This window comes from Etheostoma cragini, chromosome 5 (genome assembly GCF_013103735.1).
Source record: "Etheostoma cragini isolate CJK2018 chromosome 5, CSU_Ecrag_1.0, whole genome shotgun sequence".
Taxonomy (NCBI): domain Eukaryota; kingdom Metazoa; phylum Chordata; class Actinopteri; order Perciformes; family Percidae; genus Etheostoma; species Etheostoma cragini.
This window is the reverse complement of record NC_048411.1, coordinates 15,879,672-15,890,582: the sequence shown is the minus strand read 5'-3', so window position 1 is coordinate 15,890,582 and position 10,911 is coordinate 15,879,672. Positions and strand designations below refer to the sequence as shown.

The 10,911-nt window shown below is 40.6% G+C and overlaps 1 protein-coding gene across 7 annotated transcripts in view; it reads left to right on the top strand.

Annotated features, from left to right (window-relative positions):
• Window positions 1-10,911, top strand: part of mctp1a (multiple C2 domains, transmembrane 1a) — a 130,681-nt gene that overhangs the window by 40,369 nt on the left and 79,401 nt on the right. For all 7 annotated transcript variants that reach the window (XM_034870957.1, XM_034870956.1, XM_034870959.1 and 4 more), the window contains exon 2: window positions 6,274-6,394. In XM_034870957.1, coding sequence (XP_034726848.1) covers window positions 6,274-6,394 — 121 coding nt within the window. The remainder of the gene's footprint in view (window positions 1-6,273; window positions 6,395-10,911) is intronic.

Here is a 10,911-nt window from a genome sequence, read left to right as displayed (position 1 = left end):
TATATATATATATATATATTACGCTGTCGTGATGTGGTTGGGTGGATGTGGCCCAGCCTTTGGGGCCTGACTCTCAATAGCTTAATAACCATCACTCTCCATTTTAGGACATTGAAGTTTTCCTCCAAAGTTTTTCGACCTACAGCAGGGCATTAGAATACTGTAAATAAAAATAACTATAAAATGATAAAATTCTTGGACAGAAAAGCAGATTCTAAGAAAGCAAAGACAAACAAAGGTTTTATGTTAGGAAGCAGAAAATGGCTTCTCTCTACTAAAAGAAGAAGCACTGTTAATGTCCTTGTTAATGAGAAAGAAGGAACAGATATTGTGATGCAGGATCGGAGGTGCAGAGCCTGGAAATTACCTGCCATTGCTGTGAGAAACGAGTCTGGCTCAACACAGTGCCCCCGGCTAAATACAGGCTTCCTCCTCCATAAAGACACCGCTGTCATTACGTATAATCCGGAATAAGAAATGTATGACGCTGGTTGATACATCCCAAAAGTGAGTTTTTCTAAGCGGTTCTTTTACTTGGCTGCTCTTTAATTGTGAAAAATGAACTTTCAGAAAAATCTCCCAGTAGGCTGTTTCAGTTCTTTCAAGCAGCAGTCAAGCTTAAACTGCAGGATTCTGCTGAAAGACTTAAACACTGAAAGAGCACAGTCATTGTACAACTTCCGCAACGATGTCCTCATCAAGCAGAATTTCATAAAAACAGATAGTTTAGTTTAGTCTGGTGTTTTAATAGATTACACGCAGAAGCTATCTCATTTTTACAGTTTTATCACTGTTTATCGTTAACCGAGATTCCTTAACCTTTTACAACTGGCTGTCTTCACCATGAGCCTGAGGAGAAACGTTGGCAGGAAGTGTAAAGTAAGGGTCATGCGTGCGTTGTGAGTACATCCTAGTGCTTATCCACACTCGGTGGTGAAGAGAGATGGAACATTTTGAGCTGCCAGGGCAACCAACAACCAGCTTGATGTTTGCCACGTTCCCTCACTGAACTTTCTATGAGTTTGATACTGTTGCTTAACACCGGCAATTAGTGTAGATCATTCTGTGAATGATATGATATGTTTGCGTTCCATATGGACACCTAGGGACACCGTACCTCCAGGGAGTGCGCATGCGCAGTGCGTTACAAGTTCAGTAGGTGTACAGCTCCCACCATGTTATCTGTGTGGTCTGTTCAGTAAGTTCAGTATTTCCAACAGAAGTTTATAAAATAAACCCATCCGGCTTGGATATAAACCATGGACTCCTCAATCATTTCAACAATTAGGGTCCAAGATGGTGACCTAAAATGCCAAAACGAATGTTCCCCTTCGTGAGTGGTGGTAAAAAGGACACACATTCAGTCTCAGCTTGCTGCACAAATGTGTCATGAAAAATGTACCAGGTCTATGAAATTAATTAGCGCAAACAAACGGTCCCTCTGATCAAGCTGTGGCACTGTGCGGGTCGATCTGTGTGAATCGTGTTGTACAATGTACTGTAACTTTATATTAAGTTCAAGCATGTCAATAGAAGCATGACTGTTTGACTAAGTAGTTTTTGTGGCTTCATAACATGTCCATGAGCTGTACTAATGCTTGTGGAGTATATCCAGTTAATCTACTCCGAAACCTCCTGTGCCCTCCCTCTTGGACTGTAAGCAGCAGATGGTACTGTATGCATTGTCTGTGGTAGTCTGTTGGTGTGGAATGCCCTATTGAATATCTCTTCTCAACTTTTCAGAGGTGTGATACATAATCTGTCTTTTACTGGTGAAGGTTTAGATTTCCACTTACCTTACGCGCGCGCGCGCACACACACACACACACATATACATACACACACACACACACACACACACACTTTGTGCACGCAAAGCGATTTTTTTTGGAAGGATGTGCTATTTTTATCAAAATTTGCAATACAATGTATCCATTTATTCATTAAGTAGTTCCATTACATTTTCTAGTTAATGGAAAAGGAAATTGGCATTGATTGATACTGTAATGGATTCAGTTGGGATTCAGTCAGAAGCATTTTCTTTGAAACGCTGAAGGCTTGTGTCAAAATGGACAGACCATGTTCTAGTGTAGTTCTCTAGGGATAATGTATGTGAATTTAAAGTGCTCTGATAAATGAATCTCACTGGATATGTGCCCCATGCAGCTGTAATGGAACTCCTTTCTTTACTGTATTAATGTTGTGCTGCTGGATGTTATTTATTAATACAGACCTTGCTTAGGATATATGAAACAAAATCAAACAAAGTTTATATAAAAATTGTTGGTCAACAAAATGGATTAAACTGTCTGTGTTAGACAGCTGTAGTAATAACTGGTTATCCGTGGGCTGCCAGTGCTGAAAAACGGTTCCCTTACCAGTTATTTTAGGTCATCGTTAAAGTTTAATTAATAGTACTATGGTTTTACTTACATGACATCTTGCATTTATGTGTATAACATGTTACAGATAAAAACATTTCAAATACATTGCAATGTTTCGTAGGCCAAATATTCTCAGGTTTACACCCAGGCTGTTGATATGTAGGTGTCCCTCTGCCAGAATGTTTATTGCCCTCAAGGGCTGAAGGGAGACTGAAATTTAGTTTGTGGTAGCAGTTGTTTATTTCTCTGTTAGCTTCAAGGAACACAGAGAAGGTGCAGTGGGATGGACTTTGGCTGCCCTTTATTTCCTTCGTCTCTTCGCTTCTTCTCCTTTTCTGTCACTGTGAATGTGTGTGTGTGTGTGTGTGTGTGTGTGTCTAGTCTGTGTCTGTAGTGTGTTTGCGTGACTCCCTTCGTTGAGGCTTCAGTGTGCAAAGGTGAGGGCGGAGGAATAGGGTGATGGTTATTGAACAAAATGACTGGTACATGACACGTGTGTGTTTGTGTGTGTGTGTGTGTTGTCTGTATTTAAACTTTAATTATTTCTACTTCACATCTATAACTTACACTTTTTTAATTTTAATTACCTTGTGAATGAGAATTGTGACAGAACAATAGATATTTCATTCAAAGTAGGGTTACCAATGTATAACATTTTTCATAGGTTTCCATAAAAAAAACTTTAACAATGTGCTACTGTAAATTTGCTATTGTGGTTTGTTATATAGTCCAACTTATACCGGATTTAACATTTTTTAGAAACTAATCTTTGACATTGGAAAATGGAAGAAGTAAGCTCAATCAATATCCACGCCAACCTTACCCTTTAGTTAAGATTTGTATCACAAAGCAATCGTAGTCTTGAACTGTTTGTTTAATTCTTTCTGTGCTCGTTTGTTTTAACTTGGCAGCCTGTTAGTCTTTTTTATGGTTGTTTGTTTTAGCAAAGACTTCATAGATCCTATCATGTGTACTGTCGCTCACTCAAAGAGCTTGCACTATCTGCAAATCCATTTCAAATCCTGTGCTCTATGTTTGAGTGGATCTGTGTGTATGTGCTTTAATTTGTGCATCTATTAGTGGTACTGTATGGCATACACACAATAAATACTGACATTCTAAAAAAACACAAAGTACCCGAGATTTCATACATGTACAACAGAAGAAAAAACATGTGCACTGGCATTTTCTGTGTGTCCCTGGATTTCCATCCTTTTCTTAATCGCTGTGTGTCAGGATGTGACCCGACTCAACATTGTGTTGATCTGTGTGTCTGTGTCACTTTCTGTTAGTCACATCCATTGATAAAAGGACTTAATGTTACATGGTCAGGACCTCGCAGCTGTTGTCCAATCCGATTGGTTGAATCCACACAGTTCAATTACAGTTATTTATGTGCATTGTTGACCCTAGGTTTAGTTTATCCAAGCACACAGCATGAAAACACTCTCTCTGTCCTGCATGTACACATTGGGTTTCTCCAGATATTTGTTGTGCTGCTGCACTTGTTACCCAACAGATTGCATATTATCATATTTGTTTTATTTTAGTCTTTCCTTTTCCCCCAAAGATTGACTCTATTTCCATTCCGCTCTGTTTTTGCCTGTTTGACAGCAGGTGCTGTGAAGCTAAAATTGTTTTGTGTTGACTTTTCCGTGGAGAGTTGGGAGCTCCAAGCTTCACACAACACCATATTACTCACCCAGCTGCTGAGCTTTAAAGATCTGCTGTCTGTAGTCTGTTCTTCCCTCTATGCATAAACATATTGTTATCCATACTCAACGGTCAGATGAATGATTAAGTAATGATTGATTTTTATGCAGAGAAAGCTGTAGTAATAACTCGTTGTCCGTGGGCTGCCAGTGCTGAAAAACTGTTGTCTAACCAGTTGTTTTAGGTCATCGTAGAAGTGTAATTTAATAGTACTATGGTTTTTTGGATTGCCTGGATCTGTTTCAAGAAAATGCATGATATTAATAATAATAAATATTTCCTTTTAAAGACCAAGACACAGGGCTTTTTGGATGCTTTTATATAGGCCTTAGTTGTCCCGTAATACTGTATCTGAAGTCTCTTTCCCAAAATTCAGCCTTGGTGCAGAATTACAGCCAGTAGAGCCAGTCCCACAATGAGTTTTCTTTAATATGTGCCATTTCTGAGTCTGTAGCTATTGAGGAGGAGGGGGGGGGGGCAAGGTGGAGACCGGGGGTGTGGCCATGACCAACTGCCACTTTGCTTGTTTGAAAGCCATGATGTCTCTCTCTTTCTCATGGGTGTGCCAAATTCTCTGGGCGGGCAAAGCAGAGAAAGTGGAGGTATCCTTGCTTCTTATGACCTCATAAAGGGCGAGATTGCAGATCAGACCATCTGAGCTTTAATTTTGTCAAAGGCAGAGCAGGATACCCAGGGCTCGGTTTACACCTATCGCCATTTCTAGCCACTAATATTAACTACATTTTCATGCCATGAAAAATATATTAATATCTGCTTAAAATGCTACTTGTTTGCAGTAGTTTCTGTCACAGGTGGCATATTTACCAGTTTTTCATTTCCTGTATGCATGGAAATGAAAGTTAAGCATAACTTTCATTTTAGATTATTATTTCAGTAATTTCAGAGGGCAGCCCAAGATAATCGCTATAATACACTAAGGCAATATGGACTGCAGTGTATTTACACTCACTATTATTAACCTGTAGCGCAAGAAGAAGAATGGAAGAACAGTGCTGCACCGTCATATTCCACAATAACATCATGATGCTACTTTTAGAAATAGGGTGTTGAATGCATATTGCTGTGATGATTCTGTAAGCATGCAAAATAAAAACAGTTTGTAGTATATAAATGGAAAAACATCAGCACACACACAGAAATGGCTGTTTGAAGATCTCACTGCTCTTCTGCTCCTCTCTAGTGGGAGTTTCTCTGATGCTAGCCTTGGTAGTTTGTTAGTAGCCTCCCAGTGGCCCACTAGCATTTACTGCTTTTTAATAGTTATTTTTAGCCTCATCTTAGAGTACGATAGCTGGGTAGACATGACAGGAGTGCCCACGCATGGGCTGCCTTATGGGGGGAGGTGGGAGAGAAATGACTGTTGGAGAATAAAATGAGCAAGAGATGGAGAAAGAAAGTAAGATGTAGTGGATCTCAGAGCATAGCCTAGTTCATCATGTGGCTTGCTAATGGGCCTCTAGCTCCGCAGGGAACCACGATGAGAGCCAGTAGAGCCTCCCTGTCAAAGCGAAGTACAGCACTGACCTCAGGGCTACAGCGTGACGTATAAAGCCACAGAGTTGACCCCCTCCCAGAGCCTAACTCAGAAGCCTCCCAAGGAGGCTGCATGCTTTCTATGAGCGTCAGTCTATCCAACATACATTATGTAATGTATTTACTTTCCAAAGCATGAGAAATGTATCTATTTTCCTTTTCAGTCTCCTCTTACCTTTGTTTTGATTTATTCAGAGCTTAGTGATGCTTAGCATTCATAGTCTGTAAATATTGATGGTTATTCTGACTCAGACCAAAATTAATCTGCCTTGTAATGTAGAAATAACCATTTTAAGCTGTCAGCCTTTACGATTTATAAAGATTTTGAACATATTGAAATGGCAGCAATGTAATATTAAATATACAAGTCCAAAGTCTCATATGTTCTTGCTGATTCCTCATAATTCAACATTATCGGGTCAACTAGTGCTAAGCTCTTAAAATAGTCTATTTTCTGTTAATTTCGTCTTTTTTATTTTCTTAAAGTCTTCTCTTCTTTCCTCAAAAATAGCTAGTTTTTTTCACACTCTTTTATTTTTCCTCTCTTCGAAATTGTAATGCTGGAGTAAGTTGGACTGTCCTTGTAAACCTGTATAACCTATGTAACTTCCTCTCTCTGCAGAGCATCAACATAGTGGGGCCCAGTAATGCAGAGCCCCCACCTCAACCTCTCAGTCCAGCCATGTACCAGCTGGATATCGTTCTAAAGAAAGGGAACAACCTGGCGATCCGAGATCGGACAGGTAGGAGCTCTGTTTGTTCTTACCGTTACCTCATCAGCGTTGGGATTTATGTAGGGAGACATGGTAGACAGCTTTATCAAGCATCTAGTTAGCCTACCAAAGCTACCCTGTCCTGGTCTCTGTCCACCTCTCTCAATTGCCTTGTCACTGGCAGAGACAGTCCAGCATCCAGGATGCTACCATCTCCAAAAACATGAACAATATCTTTGTTATTGTATCCTCTTTGTCAGCTATCTATATGTGTGCGATCCATTTGCTACATGGCGCTTTTTTGTCAGTGTAATAATTCATTTGACACTATTTTATTTTCACCTCTATTTTATTTTTCTCACATTTTGTTCCTGTCTTTTCTCTCTGCTCATGCAGGGTTTTTTAATAAATCACGCACATCTCGTCCTCACAGCTCACTCCATTTTCCATGTTTGACGTGAGATGGAATTATTAGAAATGATGCGCAACATTTCCTGTGCATCTAGGCATGAAAGGAATTCAGCTTTGACTTAAAGTAGAACATTTTCACATGTGATGCCAAGATGGTTGCCTAGTATGATCTCCTGGTGTAAGTAATTTCCTCACTGGCTCAGTGTGATAGGCTTTTAGTTTACCTCTCCCATTGTGGGTAGAAATAGAATTGATCTATACTTTGCACCAGTAGAAAAGGTTGTCTCACGTAAAACCACTCTGCTAAACAGTATTTCTCTCTTCTCTGGAGTGATTGGGATTTTAAAGCAGGGAACTGTGGAAGCTGTCTGAACACAGCCCTGATTTTAAGCAGGCAGCTGGTATGTCTTGCACAGTGGGAAGGCTAGCTAGCAAAAATAAGCAAGTCCAGAGATTTTCTTATAAACTCTAACAGACAGTGGTTTGGATAGTGATGGATGCAGGGGTCTTATTAGCGGCAGTAGCAGTCACCATGACGACAGATTGGAATAGGCTGCCCCACTCCCTCTTGTACATTTTGGCTGACTACCTGTCCGCCTGGATAATGAGCAGTGAGGCGCAGAGCTCACCTGTTCTGTCCTGAGCCCATCAAGACAGCTCATTATAGAGAGAGGTAGAGCGATACACTCAAATAACAGAGAAATTTACTGGATGGAATTCAATATGAGCAATAAAGTGAACACATGTTGTGTTGTCACACAGTGTTCAGAGCGGGCTTCTTCTAAATGTGTGTATATTTAATATAGTTCAGGTGCCTATTGATTAATTAAAATCCCTGACATGAATTATAAATTACACAGATAGTTTCCAGTTTTGTCCGCAAAACATTGTGAGCAAACTCAGAAATACTTCTGCATCCATTACAGATATTCATATCCATTGAAACTGGAAGTGAAACTAGAAATAACTGAGATTTAAAATAACACTTCAACATGCAGACAGCCATGCTCAATACTTCATAACAATATCTGATAAACAAGGGTGGCATCAAATAAGTGGCTGATTTCCAGTCCAAGCTGAGATTTATGACCACACATTAACTACTTGACTGTACTTGACTTTACAAGAAGCCAAAAGAAGCACACAGGTAGTCTGACACCTCTGCTCTGATCAATGCATCACAGTGATCAATGCACCCAGAGACAAGGTTGACACAAAACAGGGAGGGGGTCTCCATAACCAGGGGCATGCTGTAAGTTCCAAGTCATTAAAAGACCCTTTTTGTGCCTGAGCGAGGGAAACAAGTCAGTGTGTGAACTAAAGTTGAAATGGAACAGCCTTCACTGTTGCCTTTCTCAGTTTGAGACAATGAAAGGATGGACCCCTGTACACGTAATTACAAATGACAGGCATTTTAGGGCAGAGTGGAGAATCAGTAATGGAAGCAACACACCATCCAGAAGCAAGCATTTCATGTTGAACCAAAGGCACCCTGAATCTGTTTTTGAACAGTCTATGAAGGCTCAGTGTTGTCCCTTCTTCTCCTGTCTAAAAAGACCCTTATTGCCATAAAGCAGTAGCAAAACCAAGTTTACATGTACATACAGTTTCTCACCTGTGAGCCCTGTATTTATGATGCAGTAACAAAAACAACAATGATTTAATCAAACACCATTACATACTTAGCTTATGAATTGGTTTAAACTTAAAGCACTCTATCTAATTGAACTATACAATATAAGCCTCACTTTACTGGCCACAGAAAAGCCTTCACGCTATTTGTCCAGAGCAGTCTTGCCCATCATAAAGCATTTTGAGCTTACACCCTCTTGTGCTCATGCTTTTGCGCTGAGTGTTCATGTTCTGTCAGCTAAGAGTGGGTAAGTATTCAGTGCTAAGAAGGGTGGACATGATGGCACCAACATGACATACTGGAAGACCAATGTATCACTATACTAATATCTGTGTCAACAATGTGAATGTATCGGACTGTATTTCACTGTAGCTTTTGCTGAGTGAGAACACCGATGACAGTTGTGAGACATTTTTCACACTTTGCAGATTCACTACACGTTACATGAACTCTATTCTTTGGCTTCCCCGATTTTCTTGGCAATTAAATATGTTTTCTTTCAAAGTTTTCTTAGTTCCCGGTTTACTGTCTAGGTTGTATATTCATCTATATTCAGGATAGCCATTGACTATATAGGCACCTGTTTATTCTTGTGTTTCTTCATGTGATGCTCAGAGGTTGGTTGTTATGGGTTTTACCTATTGTTTTTTTTAACAGCGTTTAGGTTACATCATACACCCCATTTGCAAGATCACTAAAGCAAAGTTTGTAGAAGCAACTTGTCGAGTAAATGACAAAAAGCCTGTTGCTAGCTCTGTGGCTAACCCGCTACACTTTCTATAACCAGCAGGTAGCAAGCAAGACATGGAAACTTGGCTTGGGTCTTCAGGAGTTAAACAGATGGACAGATATACAGATAAACTTTACAGAATGCAAAGCTATAACATTACTGTTAACTTAATACTCACCACTCTCCACCGCACTTCCTAATGTGTGGGTTGGCCCTGCTGTGCAACATGCATGGTGTGTGTGTGTGACACACTTTTGTGTCTTTCTGTACGCAAACCATCATGAGGAACATATGTGCAAAAGACAACAAGCGTTGGCTCATCCAAATGCTCTCCACTTTTTTTTTTACCAATATGTGGTGCGCCTAAGTAATGGCGGAGAAAACCCTGATCTAGCTGAGCCATCCCATTACACAGACCTCTAAGAGAGGATCTCTGTAATCGTCAGAAGACTGTGGCAGTAGCTCAGTCTGTAGGGGAATTGGGTTGGGAACCGGAGGCTCGCCGGTTCAAGGTCCCATGCGGACCAAAGTACGGAGTGTGAATTGGTGGCTGGAGAGATGCTATTTCACCTCCTGGGCACTGCCAGGTGCTCTTGAGCAAGGCACCGTACCCCCCCACCCCCCAACCGCTCAGGGTGCTGGGCCAGCTGGCAGCCCATTCACTCTGACATCTCTCCATTTGTGCATGAATAGGTCCAGAGCGTGTGTGTGTGTATTTCAGGCCTGTGTGTGATAACAAAGTGTACACAGAGTGTACATTGTAATTTCCCCACTGAGGATCCATCAATTAATTAAAAAAATTAAATTAATTATTTGTTCATAGGTAGTAGATATAAAAAAAATCCTGACATCATTTAAATGTACTCTATGTTGTGGATGTATGCTATCATTAGTTCTTTATCACAAGCTGCCTCACATCATCATCTTTTATCTGCCGGCTGGTATTTCTCATCGTTTCATCTCATGATGGAGGCTGTTTGAATTCTCTCTCCTTGCAGCTTTTCTTGTTTTTCTATTCTTACTTTTATGTGGCCCACCTCTTCATCCCCAGTTCTGTTGTTCAGCCACATGAAATGCACTAATTAGAAATTTGTACAGCTTTCTAAATGATGGGGCACAGGATTAGGTTATCATAGTTTTTTCATATTTGATCAAAATTAGCAGATTAATCAAATTGATGACCAATTTACAATAGGTGTTTAAGTTGCTGTTTAATCCATTCAGACTTAAAGTCACATTTAGGAGAGAGATAGCCTGGCTCCGCCCTCATACATATCTCCACTCAATTTTTAATTTTCTTTCAGTACACCATCTGGGTTTCGGTATATTCTTGGGTTTTCTTTGGCCAAATCTTTTACCGGTCCAGTCAGCAAACAGAGGGAGTGGCTGAGAACGATGACGTTCAGGCCGTTTTCTCTAGAGTAATGGCGGTGGAGCCATGTGGTCCGTTGTGGCAACCCTGTCAAATAACCAGAAGTTAAAGCCCAGCCGAGTAAGAACGATCTTTGCTGAGTTTTGTTGGTGGCCAGGATGTTGTGGCCCTCCTCCCCACGGGGTTTGAGAAAAGATTGATTCTCCAGCTCGCTACGTTAGAGGTGAAGGAGTTGCCTAAGGTAAATACTAGCGATGCTAAGCCGACATCATGACTAAGCGCTAGTGATTGGTCATGGCATATCCAGAGTTGCTCTGGGCAGATCCAATAGTGTTAAACTTCAGCAGAGGACCCGCCTTCAAGGAAGTTAACACTTGTCAATGGAGATTGGCCAGACTCCT